This window comes from Tenrec ecaudatus, chromosome 9 (genome assembly GCF_050624435.1).
Source record: "Tenrec ecaudatus isolate mTenEca1 chromosome 9, mTenEca1.hap1, whole genome shotgun sequence".
NCBI classification, from domain to species: Eukaryota; Metazoa; Chordata; class Mammalia; order Afrosoricida; family Tenrecidae; genus Tenrec; species Tenrec ecaudatus.
Genome location: NC_134538.1, coordinates 87,537,051 through 87,559,966, shown reverse-complemented (window position 1 = coordinate 87,559,966; position 22,916 = coordinate 87,537,051). Strand labels below are relative to the sequence as shown.

Below are 22,916 nucleotides of genomic sequence, written 5' to 3'. Positions count from 1 at the left end.
CCTCTTTATGGGACTAGAAAGCCTCCTCTTTCTTCTGCAGAGCAGTGATTTCGAACTGCTGACCTCATGGGTAACAGCCCAAAGCATAACCACTATACCACCACAGCTCCTCAAAATGGTAAACAGGGGAGCTTTGAAAACGTGTAAGAAAAAAATCCATTACCGTTTAATTCCACATTCCCATGAAGTTTTTGAAGACCTCTCCTATAAATATCTCGAAGCTATCCTTGTGAATAGATGCAGGGCATTCATCAGGCACGTTTTAGGGATTTATTTGTGCAGGCACTTTTGCTATTAGAGGAATCATGATTGACTTCTCCACTGACACACAGTTTTCTTTAGCCAGCAATTCAAGAGATCAATCTCTAGTCAAACATTTTCCTTTCACTTCTGCTGAGATAGGATGACCCTCTATCATTACCATCCCAAACATCATTCCTCAAAACACCTTCTATAGATAGGCCTCTCTTGCCCTGTACCTATCCTGTCAATATACACTATGTTAAGAGAAGACTACACACAGATGTCTATCTAACAACCCAATATTGTCTTCTAATCTCCTATGATGACCTTAACCTATGGCCCTCCAGTGGAATTCTGACTCAACATGACCCTATAGGGCAGTCTAGAGGTGCCCCATATGATTCCCAAGGCTGTAAATCTTTATGACTGCCTCATCTTTCTTCCACAGAATAAATGGTGGGCTCACCACTAACTTTTCACATTAAGCCATGTGACACCAGGGCTCCTCCGTAAACATCCAGGAGTCATGCATTCAAATACATCCATCAGGAGCATGCATGGCCAGTATTCCTCAATCGGCACATTTTTTTCTGCTCAGACTTCCTTGAAGATGATAACCATAAAATTATATCACCAAAAGCCATACCATATTAGGAAACACCCAATGATCTTTGGATTAACACTTTGCCATTTCTTATGTTCCACTATTGCCTACCAAGTTTGTCTAATCTTTCTCTGTGATCTCCCACCAAGTACATCCTCAATTCTGTCTTATGAAGGGCTTGTGTTGTCCCTGTAGATCTTCTTTAGCGTAACCCACAGCAGCTACTGCTTTGGAGCAGCCGCCCCTCACCTGGAGACCTTCACGATCGCCCGAGGAGCTGCCTTTAATGTCTTCCAGGTTATTGATAAGGTAAGATCTCGAGATGCTGTAAAGGATAATTACTATTGCTGAGAAAGAAACCACAGCCAGGTGTATTTTCAAACATGTGCGCGCGCGCACACACACACACACACACACACACAAGCAATAAGATGGGCAAAATTCATGCTACCATTTGGTTAAAGGAAGAGAGACTGCTCTTAACTTTTTCTCTACAATGAGATAGTGTTTTATTGTGACTTTCGTGTCCACCTTCTAACACAGAAAAGATAAAATATTATAGGAGACCCACTTTTAAATTATTTTAAGGATATAGAGAGATCAGTTTAGTTCTTTCCAGATTCATAACATGCTCTTTTGTTTTGTTTTAAAAGCGACCCACTATAGATACCTTTTCAACAACTGGATATAAACCTGAATACATAGAAGGAACTGTGGAATTTAAGAATGTTTCTTTTAGTTATCCATCAAGACCATCGATTAAGGTAGGATGAATGAAAGAGTTGTGCAATGGTCTGATATTCTCATCTACTATCTATCTAAGAGTGTTTTCTTATGAGATTATTTAGGATAATTGAATCAAGGTTTCTGTTACTTTGCTTAAAGACTAACACACATAGATAGATATATCGGCAGGGCAGGCGATCTTTCAATCATTAGGGAACAATAACTGTGAAAGAGCTCCTTGTATTTTGTAGCCTCTTTCATATATTCAGTTGAATAAGCCTTTCCTACTCTGGACTGCACGCTGGATTTGGGAGCACACCAAAAAACCCTGGCTTGATGGTGCCACCTACTGGTCCCAGCTTAGCACATCCCTGTGCTACAGAAAGAGACGCTGCCCAGTCCTGCCAGTCACAGGCCTTGGGATCCTCCAGTCCATTGTTGAGGCCACCTGGTGTTTTGAGTGCCTTACAGCTCTGGAGCGAACAACATTCAGCTGTGATCACAGGGTTTTCACTGGCTGGTGTTTGGGTTTTCACTGGCTGGTGTTTGGCCTTCCATTTCACCTTCACCTGGAAGCTCAGCCGAAACCGTTTGAAATGCCAGCAGCACAGCCAACAGCATCGTTACTGTCTACAAGCCACCACAGGAAGACAAACCACAGGCAGGGGGGCAGCCACTCCGCAAAGCTACCTAATCAAGCGAACCCTCCTAATTGCTATCTTGGGGGAATTGTACACAGCTGTACCTGTTTGCTGACCCCCCCACAGGGCCTCAGGTTCCTATCTTTATGGGAGCCTACTGACACCTTTTTATCCCACAGGATGGCTGATGGCTTTAAACTGCCCGCCATTGGGTGAACAGCAAACGCTGAACCATTGTCCCACCAGGACTCTTACATCACACACACACACACACACACACACACACACACACACACAGAGAGAGAGAGAGAGAGAGAGAGAGAGCTGCCATCAAGTAAGTTGTCTGTGACTTATGTTAATACACACCCTCCCCATACCAATGTCTGTCAAAATAGATGTATATGCTCCATAGGGTTTCCTCTACCTGATATCGTCAGAAGTACCTGGCCTTCCTTTCAAGGTGCCTCCGGGTAGACTCAAACTCCAGGTAGCTGATCAGCAATCTCACACTTTAAGCCTCCAGGGACTCCAGGCTCCACTTACTCGCCTTCCTCTGTCATTCAGCATTGAATAAATTCAGTGAACATACATTGATCTCTTTTTTATCATCTTCTATTTTTTTTGCTTTATTAGTGCATTCACCACAACCCCCAAAATGGTACTGTTCAAGATTGCAAAAGAGAATTACTAATAAAACACCTCTTTCATAGAAAGAAGAGATGATAATTTTTTAAGTGAACTAGCAAACATCTAAAGTTAACAATAAAGCCTTCTCAAGTGTCCAAATGTCCCCTGCAGTATCTGCATCCAAAACGCTATCTGCCTGGCTCCTTGTTTTTCTCTGATTAAATCTTTGATTGAAATTCTCCTCAGAATGCTTTCAGGGGCTTAAGGCTAGCACTTAATTGCAGTGATTGGAAGAAGGTTTTCTTATATTACTTTTCTGAACATAGGAGAGGATCTCAAAGAATATTTTGCAACTATATTTGAGTTGGCCACCTGGAAAAATGTAAGCACTCACCATGACCCTCTATTTTGTGATATGAATGACATGTTAGGGCTTTCAACAATGGTTTTTAGAACCAATTTTATAACACCATCCCTTTTGCTAAGATAGAGAATGAATAATGAAAGGGGTGGAGGAAAATTTTCTCCCACTTTAAATTTGTAAAGGCCCCATTCTTCCAGGGAATGCATAGAGACCAACTCTAGAGTGCCAAAGGGAGAAGAGGCACTCCCCACGGTGGTACCAACTTCTCATCTCCTTTGGGCAATTTTCCTCGGTGGTACCAACTCCTCATCTCCTTTGGGCAATTTTCCTCGGTGGTCCCAACTTCTCATCTCCTTTGGGCAATTTTCCTCTGCTTAGTCCTTAGAAGAGACTCACTTTCAAATGGTTAAAGGGCCCATATCTTTACAAATGGTGTGATCACAGTGAGAGAGCACAAGGAGCGAGTCCACAGATTTAACACAAAGAGATGCAAGTCAGGATCAATGAGGGGATCTCAACACGATGACTTTTGGATTTGGGGAAGGTGGTCCTTCGTAAGAGTTCTCTTAAAACTGCAGGTCCCTAGGACACTAAATGCTGGTAGAAAAACCCAGTCACTAGGAATAGTTCTTGGGATGCTCCCTCCCACTGCCTGTATACAAATGCTCCTCATAATTAAGCCACCACTAGACAGCAGGTTTCTGACTAGTCAGCCCCATCCCAGGGAGTCACTGAAGAGCCATACCCATTGTTTTACTTGGGAATGGTCTTTGTAAGAGTGGTAAAGGGCTTCTAAAGAAGATCTTCCTAAATTCACTATACAGCCCTAGGGCAAGAGCGAAGTCAGTTACTGAAATACACCTATAACTGACCGGTGTTCAGAAAATGTATGTAGTAGTATTTTAGTTGATATTGTCAACAGTTTGCTGTGACTGATTTATTATTTGAGTCCTCTTGGTGTGTGTGTGTGTGTGTGTGTGTGTTTGTGTAAGAAGATTATTTTTCCATTATTTCACCAAATTTGCCATGTGCATTAACAATCATGTAGTGATAGAATAAAGTATAAGAATGACCACGAAATATGAATGTCACAAGATGTTTCTTTTTCAGTGCCAGAGAAGGGTTTTGGGTGGTGTGGGTTTAAAACTGTCTATTAGAGTTCTAGAACTCTGTAGATCCTGTTCTAACTTACCCTAGTTTTAGGAAGCTGTTCTCCGATTTCCCACCCCCCCCCCCCCCCCGCTCCAAACACATGAACAGATTCTGAAGGGCCTGAGTCTCAGAATTAACTCTGGCGAAACCGTCGCTCTGGTTGGCAGCAGCGGCAGTGGCAAGAGCACAGCAGTCCAGCTTCTGCAGCGACTATATGACCCCAACGATGGCTTGGTAAGTCCAGCTGGTGAAACCAGGCACAGCCCCCAAAGGAAGTGATCTGGAAATGTCACCTATGACGCAGAGCTTACATCTAGGTCAGCTTTAACTTCCAGCAAGGGGACTGGGAAGAAACCCATCAGTAATTAGTCTCTGTGCATTTGCCTGTTCTACATATTTCTCACAAGTGAAATCACACAGTATTTTGCCTTTTTCATAAAACTTCCGAGGTTCAGCTTTGTTCTAGTGTATTTCAGAACTTCATTCTTCTTAATGGCTGAATAAATAATCCATTGTATTGATACCCCACATTTTGTTTAATCATTCTTCCGTTGATGGGCATTTGTGTTAATTCCCCTTTTTCGGCAATAGTAAACCGGGCTCCAATAAACATAGGTGTGCCGATATCTAAAGGAAGAAAGGAAGGAAAAACGAAAGAAAGAGGGAGGGAGAGAGGGAAGGAAGGAGAAAAGGCCTACTTGATTTTGATCCATAGTGTGTGTCCAAAGCCTCAGGGTTTTCAAGGACAGGTTTTTTAGAAGCAGTTAATCCGATCTGTCTTTCAGAGCCCCCGGGGGGACTTGGAATCAGTGAGCAGGCGAGTGTGCGAACCACCTGTACTCTTCAGAAGTTTTACTATAATATACAGTCATCATGTAGCATGGAGCTGATTCCCACTCACAGCAAGCCTGTGGGGCAGAGAAGAATGGCCCCACGGGCTTGCCTAGGCTCTACTCTTTTATTTTTTTACTTTTCAAAATATTTCATGAAAAGCTACAAAGCAAAGCATGCACTGTGTCAACTGATTGCTACGTGTACAATAAGATTGTCTTCATTTAAAAAAATCATTTTATTGGGGGCTCGTACAACTCTTATCAAAACCATACAATCATCCATTGTGTCAACTACATTTGCACATTTGTTGCCATCAAAATTTTTCTCTCTACTTGAGCCCTTGGTATCAGCTCCTCATTTTCCCCCCTCCCTCCACCACCCTCCCTCCCTCACAAACCCATGATAATTTGTAAATTTTTATTATTTTACCATCTCTTACATGATGTCTCCCTTCACCCACTTCTCTGTTTTCCATCCCCAAGGGAAGGGGTTATATGTAGATCATTGTGACCGATTCCCCCTTTCTCCTCCACCTTCCCTTTACCCTCCTGGTATCACTACTCTCATTATTGGTCCTGAGAGGTTTATTTATCTTAGATTCTCTGTGTTTTCAGCTTTTACCTGTACCAGTGTACATGTTCTGGTCTACCTAGATTTGTAAAGTAGATCTGGGATCATGATAGTGTGGCGGGGGATGGGGACAGGGGAGCGTGGAAGAAGCATTAAAGAACTAGAGGAAAGTTGTATGGTTCATCGGTGCAATACTGCACCCTGACTGGCTCATCTCCTCCCTATGACCCTTCTGTAAGGGGATGTCCAGTTGCCTACAGATGGGCTTTTGGTCTCCACTCCTCAATCCCTTCATTCACAATGATATGATTTTTTTCCTGATAACTGATCCCATCAACACCTCATGATCACACAGACTGGTGTGCTTCTTCCATGTGGTCTTTCTTGCTTCTCAGCTAGATGACCACTTGTTTATCTTCAAGCCTTTAAGACCCCAGACACTATATTTTTTGATAACTGGGCACCATCAGCTTTTTTCACTACATTTGCTTATGTACCCATTTGTCTTCAACGATCGTGTCAGGAAGGTGCGCATCATGGAATGCCAGTTTAATAGAACAAAGTGTTCTTGCATTGAGGGAGTACTTGAGTTGAGGCACAATGTTCATCTGCTACCTTAATACTAAACCTATAAATATATACACATAGGTCTATTGCCGCATCGTCATATATACATATATTTACATATGCACATACCTGAATTTGATTTCTATAAATTTCCTTTGCCTCCTAGTTCTCTCCTCTATTTCCTTTTACTTTCCGCTTGTCCCACTATCACATTCAGCCTTCATTTGGGTTTCAGTAATTCTTCTCGGTTACATTGCCCTTGATCCAGCCCTTCCAGGCCTCCTCGCCATTAATTTTGGATCACTTGTTGTTCCTTTGTCCCTGGGTTTGTTAACACCCACTTCCTTTTCCCCACCTTCCACTCTCCCATGTCCCCCTAGAACCGTCAGTCCTGTTGATTTCTCCTCCAGATTGTTTTTCCAGCCTATCTTATCTAGATAGGCCTGCAGAGATAATAATATGCACATAATATTGCAGATGGCCTCGACAGCACCAAACAATGTGGCACATAAAAACAAGGCAATGACGGCAACAACAACAACAACAAAGTAACAAACAAAAAAAGCCAATGACATACAAAATCTAAAAGAAGGGGAAAAAAAGAAAGAAAAAACTGTTAATAGTTCAAGGTCTGTTTGTTGACCTTTAGGAGTGTTTTCCGGAGGAGTCTGATGGGGTGCCATGCTCTGACCTCTAAGTCTAATTTTGATACTCCCTCGGGACTTCCTTGCTCTGCTCCCCCTGCTGTTCTATTGCACTCCTTTAGTGTTTTGCCTCGGTGTGGTTGGGCCAGCTCAGTCACACATTCCACACTGTGTCTCCAATGCTGTCCATGTAGGGCCATGGGTGAGTGTAGGATGTCGCATCTTGCAGTGGGGCTGGCCATGTGGTCCTCTCTAAGTATTGACCACTCCTAGCAGGGCTATTGTCCTCTGAGCTTGGTGAGCCATGGTGTGCTCCCCCTTCATTTGCTTCAGCTTCCTTCTGGGTATGGTAGGTTGGTTCCTTTCCCTCACCAGATGGTCTATTTTCATTTTCTGTGGCACTCCCTTCCATGGTGGGGGTCAGGCTGATTCCGGTTGGGGCCAGGCATATAGTCCAGTCTTTTTATGGATTCCTCCATGCATTACGTTGACCTCCTGGTTTGGCGTGTCATGGTGGGGTCTGTATGCATATTCCAGTGGGGACACAACCAATACTCTCCTCCTGGGTGGATTAGTGCCCTCTTCACCCCATGTCATCATCTCAGTTTCTCCTCACCCTGATTCTTCCTCCTCCTTCCCACTTTCCTCTTCTTTATGTTGGACTCACATGTACCTCCCTGGGTGTGGTCGGCCCTCCCCCACAACTACCTATGGTTCCACTCGTTTATGGTGAGATAAGTATCTATTCTCCTATTCCTGCCATGCTGATTGTACTTACCTCAGGGGACTCATGTTATACCTGTCCTTTTGAGATTGGTTTACCTCGCTTAACATGATTCCTTCCAACTCTTCCCATGAAACAATGTGTTTCATGTGATCATCTGTGCTTTTCAGTGCTGCATAGTACTCCATTGTCTGTATGTGCCAGAGTTTACTAATCCACTTGTCTATCAATGGAAACTTAGGCTGTTTTCAAGTCTGCAATTGTGAATTGTGCCGCAACAAACATTGGAGCACAAATGTTGGTTGTGTTTTATGTGTTACCACCTCTGGGTATATGCCCTGTAGAGAGATGACTGGGTTATAAGGTAGATGAATTTCCATTTTCTTTAAGAATCTCCAGATTTCTTTCCACAGTGGCTGTACAAATCTGCACGACCACCAGCAGTGGAGGAGGGTTCCTACTTCACCACAACCCCTTCAACACTTGTTGCTCTCTAATTTACTAATTTGGGCTAACCTTAAGGGTAACGTTGTATCTCCTGGCTGTTTTAATTTGCATTTCGCTTATGGCAGATGACCAGGAACACTTTCTCATATGCTTGTTGGCCATATGGGTCTCCTCCCTAGTGAAATTTCTTTTCAGTTGTTTTGCCCACTTCCTTAGGGGGTTAACAGATCTTCTCATTTTGCAGGTCATGATGGTGTTGTAGATTTTAGTAATGAGCCCTTTGATGTGTCATTACTAAAAATCCTCTCCCAGTCTGTGGGTTGTCTTGTCACCCTCTTGGTGAAGTCTTTCGAGGTACACAGCTGTTTTATTCTTCTTAAATCCCACACGCCAATTTCCAATATATCTGTGTGTGTACCCTTCCCTATTGCAGTGAACCTCTGAATTCCCTATTCCAGTGCTCATAGATTTGTCCCAATTCCCTCCTTGATGATCCTGATGGTTTGAGGTTTAACTTCTAGGTCTGTGATCCACCTTGAGTTTATTCTTTTGCGGGGGGTGAGGTAAACGTCTTGTTTCATTTTTCTACCTGTGGATATCTATTGTTTCCAGCACCACTTGTTAGAAAGGGCATCCACTTCCAACTTGCTGGTTTGGGGACCCTTGTCAAAGATAAGTTGTCTATATGCTGATGATTTCATTCCTCGGCTTTCTCTTCATTTCCACTGGTTTGAGTGTCTGTCATTGTGCCAGTAGCACGCTGTTTTGACCGCTGTAGCTGTGGAATGGACATTGAAGTCGGATAAGGCAAGTCCTCCAACTTTGTCCTTTTTCTTGAGGAGTTCTCTGCTAATTCTGGGTTTCGTCCCTCTCTGTATGAAATTGGTGATCAGTTTTACCAATTCTTTGAAGAAGGTGGTTGATAGTTGAATCGGAATAGCAATGAACTTGTAAAGTGCTTTGGGTAAGATTGTCATCTTTACTATGTTAAGCCTTCCTATTCAAATGTTTTTCCATTTGTAAAGGTCGCTTTTGGTTTCCGCTAGTAGGGTCTTATAGTTTTCCTGGTATAGGTCTTTAGGGTTTTTTGTTAAATATATTACTAGGTATTTTAGTTTGTTCTTAGCTACTGTGAAGGATACTTCCTTTTTGGTCTCCTCTTCCATGGTCCTGCCCGATGTGTATAGAAAACCTACCAACTTCTGTTTGTTGATCTTGTATCCTGCCCCTCTTCCATATTCCTCTAACCTCCTGTTGTGGAGCTTTAGGGGTTTCCAATGCACAGGATTATGTCATCTGCAAATAACGATAGTTTCACCTCCTCCTCCCCCATTTGGATCCCTTTGATGTCCTTCTGCTGTCTTGTGTTGTTAAGTAGAACCTCCAGAACAATATTGAATAGAAGTGGGGACAGGGGGCATCTTTTCTTGTACCCTTTTTCAGTGGGATTGTTTTTGTCTTTTCTCCATTAACTATGATGTTGGCCATTGCCCTTTCATAGATAGATTGTATCAGCTTGAGGAATTTACCTTCCAATTCTATCTTCATGAGTGTCTTAATTAGGAATGGGTGTTGGATGTTGTCAAACGTTTGTCTGCATCTATTGATATTATCATATGGTTTTATCCTTTTTCTTCTCAATGTGGTGTATAATATTGATGAATTTTTGGATGTTGACCCATCCCTGCATTCCCAGGGATGAATCCTACCTGATCGTGGTGGATGATATATTTTATATACTTTTGTATTCTATTAGCCAATATTTTGTTAAGGATTTTTGCATCTATGTTCATTAGAGATATCGGTCTGTAATTCTCTATACCTGTGGGGTCTTTGGTTTACCCTTTCAAAGAACAAACTTTTAGCAGCATTATTTTTTTCATAGTTTTCTTATTTTCCCTCTCATGAATCTCAGCCCTCATTTTTATTATTTATTTTCTCTTGCTATTTGTAGGATTGTCCTGTTGACTCTGTTCTAGTTGCTGTAAACTTTGTGCCAACATATAAATCATATCTCTCTTCCTTTCTCAGGTGTGCATGCATGGCTAAGAAACTTCCTCTAATAACTGCCTTTCCTGTGTGCCTTAAGTTTAGATACATCTTGTTCTCATTCTCAATTTCTAGAAATTTTGTAATTTCATCTCTGATCTGGGCCAGTACACACTCCTTTTACAATAGAGAATTATTCATCCTCCAATTGTTTGCGCTTTTTTTATGTCATCTTCCTTCTGCTGATTTCCAGCCTATGGCACAGTGGTCAGAGAGAGAAGTCTGTATGATATCAATGTACTTAAGTTTATGCAGATTTGACTTATGCCCCAGTATGTGGTCTATCTTCTGATATGTGACACATGGGCTTGAAAAGAATGTGAATATTTTTGTATTTTGGTGAAGAGCTCTGTAAATATCTATCAGGTCAAATTGTCTAATTGTAGTGTTTAGATCTCTAGCCTCCTTGTTGAGTACCTTTGCTTGTGATCTATCTTTATCAGAGAGCTGTGTATTGAAGTCACCTGCTATAATTGTTGAGCATGTGATTTCTTTTTTCATCTTTTGGAGTGTTTGGATGATGTATTCAGCAGGTCTCTCAGTCGGGGAATATATGTTTGCAATGCTTAGTGGTTCTTTATCTACCATTCCCTTGAGCATGATATAATGTCTCTTATCTCTTTTTAAGGTTTGCACTTTGAGGTCAATTTTATCTGAGTTTAGGATTGCAATCCCTGCTTTTTTTTAGTTGCTGTTTGCTTGGAATATTTTTCTCCAGCCTTTGATACTCACTCTATTTTTGTCTGTAATCTTCAGATGTGTTTCCTGTAGGCAGTAGATTGATGGGTTGTATTTTCTAAGCCAGTCTGTTACCTTCCGTCTTTTAATGCAAGTGTTCAGTCCATTGATACCCAGGGTTATTACCACCATCTGTGAACTCTGTGATGGTACCTTATACCTTTTGTATTGGGTGTTTTTCTACCTCCCTTTCTTATCAATGTGTTGTGTGTGTGTGTGTGTGTGTGTTTCACTCTTGACTTCTTTCCACCCTTGAGCCAATGCTATCTTATGGCCTGTTTTCTCTTTGTTGCCCTCTGGGTTGGGTTGTTCTATTAAGTGGTCCTTATTTATGCTCAGTGAGTGTTGTTCCTCTGCCCACACTGTGTCAGATAGGATCTATTGTAGGGCTGGGTTTCTTTTAACATATTCTTTGAGTTTGGTCTTGTCTTGGAAGACTATTACTTCTCCATCTATCTTGATAGATAATTTGGCTGGATAGAGTATTCCTGGGTTTGCATTATTTTCCTTCAATTTTTGGAATATGTTACTCCACTCCCTCCTGTTCTTCATAGTGTCCACTAATGGGTCTGAGCATATTCTTATTTGGTACCTTTTTAGATGACTTCTTGTTTTTCCCTACCTGCTCTCATGATTTTCTCCTTTTCTTCAAAGTTGGAAAGTTTAATTATATGTGCCTTGGTGACTTCTTCTTGGGATTCAGTCTACTGGTGTTATTTCAGCCTCCTGAATGGTTGCCTGATTTTTATTCGTTAAGCTAGGGAAGTTTTCCTCCAAGAATTCTCTCACTATTTTTGCAGCTGACTTCTTTGCTGTGTCTTCTTCCACTAATCCAATTATTCTAAGGTTGTTTCTATTCAAAGTATCAGATATAGCCTTTTGGTTTTCTTCAGCCTCTCCAATGATCTTATTAGATTTTTGTTCACATTTTTTAAAAAGTCTGCTTGGCTGTCCCTAGGTCACTGGTGTGGTTTTCTGCCTCCTCCATTTGGTTGGCGAAGTCTGTGAGTCTGCCACTGGTTTTGTTATCTTGTCCCTAAACTCTTGTATTTCCCTTTAGTGTATAGTCTTTACCTCCTCTGCAATTTCATCTGTATTGTTTCCCTCATATCCTGTATGACTCCAAGAAGCATTCTGAAATTTTCTTTCTGTGGCAGATCAATATCTGCTTATTCTATGTACACCATTAGGTTCAGGACATCTTCTGGTATTGCCTTTGTTTCTCCTGTTTTTCATCGAGGTTGTTGGGGCTGATTGATGTTTGCATTGTGTTATTTCAGTGGAGCCTGGTGCCATTTTCCAGATAGTTGAAGAGCGCTGGGCTCTCTCTGGGAAACTTGTAGGAATGCTTCTTTGAACTGCCTGCAGCTAATTACACTATGGAATTGGCCTACCACTTTATCTTCCTGTAGCTTCACTCTTCCCCTAGTCAGCCAGTATTCTGTTCTTTGGAGGGATGCTGGTTGGGTGGTTGTGGACCCACAAGGATGGTGCTGCACTGGGTGATTTCACAAGAAGCCATGATGTTGTGGCTTGTGACAGCTTGCGAGTGTGTGGGGTTGTGAGGGTGCCTGTTGCAATGGGAGTGCCACAGAAAGCAGGTGGCTGTGCCCGCTTTGGTGTAGAGCACAGTGAATGGTGGGTGTAATTTCCTTGATCAGCTAAATAGCTGTGAATGTTAGGCAGAAGTTCCTGCAGCAGCGTGGAACATTGGTAAGTGTTGGCCAAGCTGTCTTAGGCTGTGTGAGGCACTACAGCAGGCAGGAGGAAGTTCCCTCAGTCACGTGGGACCACAGAGGATGGGTAGGAGCTCCCCCAGCCACGCAGGCAGGATTTCTCCCAGAAAAGATGGGCGGGATTTCCCCCAGAAGAAGGCAGACAGGATTTCCCCAGGAGGAAGGTGGGTGGGATTTCTGGATTTCTCCAATCTTGGGGTTACACTGAAGTGGGTGGAGCTCCCCCAGCTGGGTGGAGGGCTGGTGTAAATGCCCTAGATTAAGGGGAGTGGCCTGGAGGTTGGTAATTTGACCTGGCAGTGTAGGATTTCCCTGTTAGTAACTCTCCTGTGCTGATTTCTCTGGAGTTCCTCTGGTATGAGTTACTCAGTCACTATCTTGCCAGAAGTCTCCCCTAGGCTGTACACTTTTATGAGAGTAGATGGCCTGGGTTCTTCTCCTGTGAACTTGCTGGGTGGGTTTTCATTGCCACTATTTCAATTAGCAACCAATGCTGAACCACTGCATCAGCAGTGCTCCTATAACATGTTCCCAAAATACAAACCAAACCTATTGCTGCCAAATTAATTCTGACTCAAAGCAACCCTTTAGGTAGAGTAGATGGTTTGACAGGGTTTCCAGCCTGTACCTCTTTCCTGCAGCCAATTGTTACATCTCCCCCACCACAACCACTTCCAGTGTATCCCCCACCCCACTCCAGGGAAGCTGGCTGGTTCTATCCTCTAACGTTTCCATTCCCAGCCAAGTGCACCACCAGGATTCATTTATAAGCTGTTAGAAACGCTGTACAGATAGTACTTTGTAGTACCTAGAAGTTACCAAACGTTTTAAAGCTTCTCAAAAATTGAAGAAGCCTGGGTGTAGAACATCAGCTCACTCTCTCCACTTCTTATACTCTAGAGCAGTGGTTCTTAACCTTTCTAATGCTGAGACCCTCTAATACAGTTGCTCATGTTGTAGTGACCCCAACAATAAAATTATTTTCGTCATGACTTCATAATTGTAATTATGCTACTGTTGTGAATCAGGTGACCCCTGTGAAAGTGTTGTTTGACCTCCAAAGGGGTCATGACCCACAGATTGAGAACCGCTGCTCTAGAGTGTTGCTTCCAGTACCAAACTTCTTCATGCTTCTGTCCAAACATTGTACCTTCACTTTCAGGAGGAAATCAAGTCTCACATTTGACTTCTTAGTTTTAATGTGGTTTATCCTAGAGTCATGTGCCTACCCTAATATTGAATGAATAAATTATTGACCAAGCATTGTATGTACGAGTCGTTGCATGGAATATTCACCCATGCTAATCACCCAGATGGGAATACCAGGATTGTATGAAATACAGACGTTCTGAGTGCTGGCTGACAAACCCTGGTTTCTTTCACTGGACTGTGTTGGAGTAGTGCCATCTCTGAGGAGAAGTCAGAATTGGTGTATTATTATTCATAACCATGAGGACAAGGCATTTTTGTATTTTTACATGGGAAGAGGGTGTTGAGAAGTCAACCATTTATTCCCTAGATGAAAACTTAGAGGTTATACCAATCTTTAAATAATAAAACTAAAGTTAATTGTACATATCCACATTTCTTAAAAATATAGATCATGGAGTATGTATATATATCTTCAGATAAAACTTTGGTTTTACATTTGGCTGCTAACAGCAAGGTCGGCAGTTCAAAACCATCAGCCATCCAATAGAGAAAGATGTGGTTTTCTACTTTAGCAAAGAGTTATAGTCTCAGGAACTTAAGTGTTAATTCTACTTTATCCTACAGGATCGCTATGAGTCAGTATCAACTTGACTGCAGTGAGTTTGGTTTTTGGTTTAGATCTTAAGATAAAGATATTTAAATGATTTAGTAAGATTTTCAGGCAGTTATTCTCCTGAGAATTTTGTTGGTCCTTATCTACCACAAGGAACCTCTTGGCAATGTGTTCTAAATCTTTCATCAAAACCTAGTCATAATTCTTGAGAACATGAATGATTTCTAAAAGATCCTGCTTCTCGGTTTAGATCTTGGCCTAGAATGAAAGACTCTACCACCAAATGGTGAAAGTGGCCACAACAGGGTTCATTCCTTTGCGTCGGCAGATCACAGTGGATGAGAAGGACCTCAGAACCCTGAATGTGCGGCATTATCGAGAGCACATTGGAGTGGTCAGCCAAGAGCCTGTCCTGTTTGGGACCAGCATTAGCAACAACATTAAATATGGTCGAGATGGTGTGACCGATGAAGAGATTGAGAAGGCAGCAAAGGAAGCAAATGCTTATGATTTTATCATGGAGTTTCCCAATGTAAGTATACCATGTAGTCTATGCCCTTAGTCTGAAACAATGTTTCAAAATATTACAATCCAACAACAGGGATAGTGTAATTAATTTGTGTGTGTGTTAGGTAAAGGCTAGCATAGTAACAATGAAAAGATTAAATGTATCTTTGGTCAATTAAAATTTTTACATTTATATATAATATATACAACATGTATATTTTGCTTTTACTGGCTCTCATTGTAAATGGCAAAAAGAAAAAGAAAAGAAAAGACAACTGTGTTTAAATAACAAGTATGAGCCAAATCATAAGCTGAGAAATGACTTATGTGTTAAATGTTGACTTGTGAGGGCCTCTTGTGGCAAAGGGTAGAAATACCACACAATACTCACATTGGTTTTATGATAACAGAGAAGAAAAGCTGCTACATTTTAAACGCACATGGAGAGAATATTGAATATGAAATATGAAATCATACTTGGGCAGAGATATAGTAAACTAAAATTCTTGATAATAGGAAATTACATATCTTAATGAGTGTGTTAATCTTGGGAGACTAAAGAAACAAATTCATACACACTCATATGTATGTAGGAAATAGTTTTATATACAAGAGCAATTGAATATGTAGAAAACATCCCAGCCCAATCCAGATCAAGTTCATAAGTCCAATAATAGCCTATATATCTGACACCAATCTATAAAGTCCTCTTCAGACTCACGAAACACATGTAATGGTGCCGAATACAGGAAAATCACAGGCTAGTTGGGGGGAAGTTGTGGGGATTCAGTGGTGTTGTAAGCATCTCAAAGCTGGCAGGGGTCTCCACATGGGTCCTCCAGCTCAGGACACTAGGGTAGTTCCATGTGTCTTGTGAGCTGCAATGTCTCCCAGGGAGTGAACAGAGAGAGAGTCTCCTGCCTCCAAGGAGGAATACTAGAGTTCCCAAAATCCTCAGGAGAAAGCCATCCCCACACAGATGTCTCATTAGCTATGACCCGATTGACAGACTAGACTCCACTGCTTCGCTCTTAATCCTCTCAAACTGACAAATGATTACATAACTATAACAAAGAGTATTTATAATTTATAGAGAGCTGTAAAATCATTCATTTACATTCCCCAGTCTTTAGATTAGACATCCTGATCTTTTCTGCTGCAGAGCAGCTGGTGGTTTTGAACTGCTGACCTTGTGGTTCATAGTCTAATACCTAACTCACTACAACACTAGGCCTCCTATAATTACTTACCGTCCCTATTATTTACCGTCCCTATTATTTACTATTAAGGATAATAGTGTCTTGTTGTTACTGTTAGGTGCTATTGAGTAGATCTCAACTAATAGTAACTCTACGCCCAGTAGAATGAAACGCTACCTGGTCTTGTGCCATCTTCACAATTGTTGCTATGCTTGAACCCATTGTGACAACCACTGTGTCAGTCTGACTCATCAAGAGTCCTTCTCTTTTCTGTGAGCCTGTCCTTTCCCAGTCATGATGTTGTTCTCCAAAGACCAGCCCTCCTGATAAGACATTTCCAAAGTCGTTCCATGCTCCCTTCTAAGGAGCATTCAGGATATACTTCTTCCAAAATAAATATGTTCATTCTTCTGGCAGTCTATACAATATTTAATAGTCTTCCCTAACGCCTTGACTCAAAGGCATCAACTCTTCTCTGATTTGAGTTGTTCATCCCCTGCTTTGAACCAGGTGCACCACAGCCCTCAAAGTAACATCTTTACTTTGGGGCACTTTAAAGGAGTTATTTACAGCAGGGTTTCCCAGTACAATACATCCTTTGACTTCCATGGTGCTGAGTGTGGATCCAAATAAAATTAAATTTTCAAAAGCATCCACCTTTTCTCTGTTTATCATAAAACTGTCTATTGGTCCAGTTGGGAGGATCTTTGTTTTATTTATGCTAAGGTGTAATCAGTGAAGACTGTGTCTCTTGTGCTTCTGCAGTGTTTAAATCCTCCTCACTTGCAGCAAGCCAGGTGTGTCGTCTACAGATCCCAGGCTGTTCATGAGTCTTCCTCTGGTCTTGATTCTGCATTCTTCATGGAGTCCGGGTTCTCCAAGTGTTTCTTCAGCACACAGACAGAATGGTCTAGGAAAAGGATGCAACCTTGTATAATTGTAAAGCACACAGCATGCTCATGCTCCATTTAAGGACTCCCTTCAGGTCTGTGTACAGGTTCCACATGAATACAACTATGTGTTCTAGAGTGCTCATTCTTTGCGATATTGTTCCTAATGTGTCATGATCTACATAGTTGAATGCCTAGAGTAGTGTTTAGGGGAGGGAAATTATTAAGGAGGTGAGTTTATTGATTTGTCACTTGGGATAACACAATTCCTTTCTTTGATCATTTGTTCCTTTCCAATGCCCTCAGTTTCCCACTTGAATGTAGGGAATGTTCTTTCTTTCTTTTTTAAAAGTCTTAGAAGCACTGCATCCACATATAGAGTTCAATAGTTCAGTCCTATCAAGATGAGTTGTTCAATCTTTACCACAATCAATTTTGGAACATTTTATTTTTCCTTGTATGCATTGTTATTTGTGTAATTTTTTAAAATGTAGGTAAATTATATACACAACAAAACATTGTCCAATAGAACAACTTCTACATGTAAAATTCTATGCAATTGATTATATATACTCTTTGTGTTGTACAAGGACCTTTCTTCAATCATATATTGTGTATTATTATTTGATTTTTCAAAAAGGTAAATGCTACACCAAGTTGTACCTTGTTATAAGTCTAATAGTACAACATAAAGCTAAATACACAGGCTTATCATGATGGAAACTAAACTCCACAGCCAAATTTCACCAGAGAAATAAGAGTGAGCAGACTCCTAATAAAAGTTCCATGGCTGATTAATTCAAGTAGATATAAAATTGGGTAAAGATACAAGCAAATATAAATGATTGCATTACTTTTGTAAGCTGTATCAAGATTAGCTGGTACAGGCGAGTCAGCCATTCTTTCATAACCAGTTACTGCTCATTAACTCCAATTCATGGTGACCAAACAGCCATAAAAGTAGCTAAACTATATGAGATACTGTTTCCAAACATTGAGCAGGAAGAAGTCCTGCAATGCTGTGATGACTGAGATAAGGGAGACGCATGAAAACCCTTCAAAAGCTTGCCGTGTTCCCTCTGCGGACAAAGTTCTGACCACATGGCTGTTAGCTAGAATCTAGGCAGAACATGGCATCCCAGTGAAACAGAAGGCCAGCCAAGCAGCTAGAGTGGAGACAAAAGACCTGTACAGTTGGGGTACTGAGCACAAGCTCAAGGAGAGGTCCTGTGGGAATCTTCGTCTTAGGACAAGACCATCCTGGTGTTTATTAGAGAGAGACTGCTACACTGTTGAATGTGGAAGATCCAGACTAGAAGCCCAGCAATGCTGAGCGATGTTGAAAGGACTAGTCAGTCAGGGTGCGGAGACCACATTCAGACTGTTTTAACACCACAGGCATGTAGCTGCGACACCCAAAAAGGGCCACACCTTAAAAGTAAGGACCACACCTTGACATAAAGCCAATTCTATACCTGCCCAAACAAAGCCTAACACTGAGCTCTGACAAAATCCCTAGAGGAGACAGAATTTGGAATTTGAGCCCTGCCAAGTTACAAGGTTTAGAAATTACCTTTGTCTTTCTACAGATTAATTTAGCAAAGCAATAGCCAAGAGTACGTAAGGTTCCAGATGAGCACCCAGTACTGGAGTCGCCAACTAGAACAGAAATCAACACTCTTCAAGGGGCAGAATTCAGCATCTCACCAGCATACCATGCAGAGTATTCAGTATAAAATCCACAATTATGAGACATGTAAATAGGAAAATTCAACCCCAGCTATACAAAAACCCAAAACCAAACTCCCTACCATCAAGTCAATACAGACTCATAGAGTCCCCAAAAAGCAGGATAGAATGAAAACCAACCCTGAGATGGTTCAGCTATTGGATATTTCAAAGACTTATGAATGACTTATATAAATATTTCAATGCTGTGTTCAAAATGAAGGACTTCTGATAGCACCGTGATTATCCATTGAGTCAGCAGTTAAAAACAAGAAACCACTCCGTGGTAGAAAAACAAGGCTTTCTACTCGTATAGAGTGACAGAGTGACAGTCTTAGAAAGCCATCGAGACAGCTCCACCTGCCCACAGGGCTGTTAAGAGTCAGAACTGACACCACGGCAGTGAGTTTGAGTAGGTTCAAAATATTTAAGAAAAATACATTCAAAATAACTTTTTAAAAAAATTGATTTTAAAGGGTAAACAGATATTGAATCTCAGCAGAGAAGAGGACTCAAGGGGGTAATCAGGGTTTTACAACTAAATGAAAAATAGACTCTGGATAGGATCAACAACCAATAGAAGATAGCAATGTGCACATTTCTTTTAATCCGAGCCACTCTTTGTAGGCCCCCTCTTCATTGCTTAGATATCTGTGATTTAACGACAGATAAATATAAATTATCCAAAATAAATAGTGGGGGGGGGGGGGAGATTAGGAAAATTGCACAGAACCTGAGGGACATGTGAAAAAATATCAAAAGTTTATCATAAACAAAGGAACTGCCAAAAGTTGATGGAAATTATACATTATCATTTAATTCCATTTCCCCACCAACACTTTGAAGCACCCACCTATGTAATTGGAATCCTAGAAAGAAAAGATAGAATTGCAAAGGAAAAATAAATTTTGAGTAGACAAAATTTCTCTTTATTGAACTTTCTAAAATAAAAATTGAGGAAATAAATTCTCAAATTTGTGAAAATATCAACTTACAACTTTGAGAAATCCAGCAAACCCCACAAGGATTAAAGATAAAGAGTAACCACACCAAGTGCATTATACCCAAGCCACCGTATGCCAGAAATTAAGGCAGAACCTTGCAAGGACCCAGAGCCAAAGTACAGGGTATCCTGAGAAGCAGGGACATGAATGATGACTGACTCTCAACCTGGCATGGAAGCCAGAAGGGAAAAAAATGATCTGTTTAAAGGGTGGAAAGAAAATAAGTACTTCCAACCCAGGATTGCATATCAATCAAGCAAAAAGACCTTTCAACATGTAGCGTCGAATCAAGACAACTTAAGATCAACAACAGGTGGAGAAGCCAATGCTACAAGGTTGATAAGTTTCCTTCAGGCTGAAGGAAAATAATGCTGGATTTAAATGTAAAAAACAATGAAGGACAAGTGTGTAAATCTCATCTTTCCCTTCAAAACAAATGTCTGTGTAAAGAAAATCAATTAAATTGTAAGCGGAGCATTATCCCATGGTAGAAGAATAAAAGATAAATATAGCACATAGGATATGGAAGTCTAAAGTGAAAAATAATGTCAATTAATCGCATTCATGAAGTATGCAGGCCAGGAAGTATCCTTTACCAAAACAGAATTGTCCTCTTAAAAGGTGTGCAGCTCATTGTATGTAAAATATTCACTACGTAGGTTGATTTTTAAAAAAATCTAATGTGAAGGTTGCTCTTTGTTGGATGCCATGGAGTTGACTTCAAGTCATAGCAACCCCATGTGACAGAATGCTCCTGAGAGCGCAATGATTAAGGACTCGGCTGCTAGCCAAAGGTTGGCAGTTCAAACCCACCAGACACTCCTCAGGAGAAGAACCAGGTGATCCATTCTCATAAAAACTCACCACCTGAAAGACAGCGTGGAGGCAGTTCTGCTCTGTCACACACAGTTACCACGGCCTAGGCACGGACCTGATGGCTCACGGAACCATGACATTCAAGAGCAAGGCATCGGGTCTCTCTTCTGCGGAGCCCTCTGTGGGTTCCAGCTGCCACCTTATCAGCTAGTCACTGCGCCTATCGACTGTGCCACAGGGCTCCTGGGATCACTACTGATCGCTAGGAACTCAGGTATTACGGAGAACCTTTCCAATTTATTCTTCAAGAGATGAGCTTTGAATCAGCGATTTAATCTAAGAGAATATTACTGCCAAGCTTCATGAGTGCTAGAAGTTACTTTCCCCTTAAACATCTGGAAATCTCTACTTTGTTTTAAATGTACCCACACCATACATCCATCCATACACACACATACACACACACACACACATACATACATGTGACCTCCTCCACATGTTACCTCCTCCTTGGGAGAGGGACGGCAGAGAAGGGGGGGAAGGGAGACTCCGGATAGGGCAAGATATGACAAAATAACGATGTATAAATTACCAAGGGCACATGAGGGAGGGGGGAATGGGGAGGGAGGGGAAAAAAATGAGGACCTGATGCAAAGGGCTTAAGTGGAGAGCAAATGTTTTGAGAATGATTGGAGCAGGGAATGTACGGATGTGCTTTATACAATTGATGTATGTGTATGTATGGACTGTGATAAGAGTTGTATGAGCCCCTAATAAAATGTTTTAAAAAAAGGAAGGAAAGGGACTCCCAGAGTGGAAGAAAGTTCGGGTGGGAGGAGGATTAATCTTGCAGTTGCCCTTTCCTAACATGCACTTCAGTATCCCAAAAGGAAATCGTGGACAAGCTATTAAATTGCTAATCATTTTTCAAATAATAGTTCCTTCTGTTGGTGTTGCAGTGGTCGGAGCTTTGAAAGCTGGTTCTTAGTATGAGTTTTTCTAGTCCTGCTCACGGACCATATGCTTACATTTCTTTTGTCCAAGCCGCTCGTTTAGTAGGCTCTTCCCTCGCAGTTGTTTGTTTCCACAGAACAAAGGGTTTAAAAACAAAACAAAACGAAACGACCTAGCCAGGCTAAAGTGGTGCTTACCAAAATAAATAATTAAATAAATGGACGCAGACAAACACACTGCCAGCATGCTGATGCCGCCTTACTGTCCCCGTGCCTTTCCGAGACTAGCTCTGTGGGAGTAGAAAGCCTCGCCGAGCAGCTGGTGACTTCGAACTGTTCGCCTTGCGGCCCAAGGGCCCCTGAAGCGGATTAAGCTAATGTCGAGCACAGCTGTGATTGCAGTCCGCTTTTCTGATCACTGAGCACGCTGCCGTCTCATTGAGTTCTACTTTCTGTTTGCTATTAGAAATTCAACACGTTGGTAGGGGAGAAAGGAGCTCAACTGAGTGGAGGACAGAAACAGAGAATCGCGATTGCTCGAGCGCTAGTTCGAAACCCCAGGATTCTGATCTTAGATGAGGCGACATCTGCCCTCGATACTGAAAGTGAGTCGGTCGTTCAAGCTGCACTAGAGAAGGTAAGTGAACAGAAACATTTTTTCCTTTCCATATTTCTGCTCATTGTTGCTCTTAAATACAGGTGGTCTCCGCTTTACACCAAGTTTGCATCCTTCTAACAACTGCCAGAGGTTGGCTCTAATCTAAGCCCAGCACCTCAAATGCCGTCCCACACTACAGTGTTTTAGTATCTTTATATTCGAACAGCAAATCACAAAACTGAACATCCACAGATGAGTGTCTGAGAATACACACAAACAATAAAACCCACGGACTGCCCTAAGTGCCGCCAGCTTGTCATAAAATCGAACAGGTAGCGATCGTGCGCTGCCTAGAGAAGAACGTGGGAATTGCTGGTCATTTCCTCAGTTCAGAGCGATCCTTGAGGAGTGAACCGCAGGGAGTTCATTACACTTGTTAGAACTTAGGGGAGGGTTACAGGACGTGACTTAGGAGCGCCTCTGCTAAAAAACAAAAGCCAAGATGAGACTAATAGCAGAGTCATGGGTTCATGGTTTCATAGCTCCAGCCCAGAATTTCTTCTCACTACCTCCCCACAGTCACCCATCACCACCGCTGTCACATCCAACTTTGTCACTTACCTCCATGGTGTCAGGCTCCTCCTCTCTGACCACGTTTCCCTCTTGAGACCACCTTGGAGGAGTCATTAGGTCCCTGGGTGACAAAAAGAGTTGGTATTTAACTACCAACTGGGAGGTGGACCATCTGAACTCAACAAGCAGTGACACGGAAAGGGGGCCTGGTGATCCA

General features: G+C 41.7%; 1 protein-coding gene across 1 annotated transcript in view; it reads left to right on the top strand.

Annotated features, from left to right (window-relative positions):
* Positions 1-22,916, top strand: part of ABCB5 (ATP binding cassette subfamily B member 5) — a 124,935-nt gene that overhangs the window by 15,263 nt on the left and 86,756 nt on the right. Inside the window, exons 9-13 of the mRNA XM_075557582.1 lie at positions 1,043-1,156; positions 1,501-1,611; positions 4,466-4,591; positions 14,760-14,963; positions 21,995-22,165. Coding sequence (XP_075413697.1) covers positions 1,043-1,156; positions 1,501-1,611; positions 4,466-4,591; positions 14,760-14,963; positions 21,995-22,165 — 726 coding nt within the window. The remainder of the gene's footprint in view (positions 1-1,042; positions 1,157-1,500; positions 1,612-4,465; positions 4,592-14,759; positions 14,964-21,994; positions 22,166-22,916) is intronic.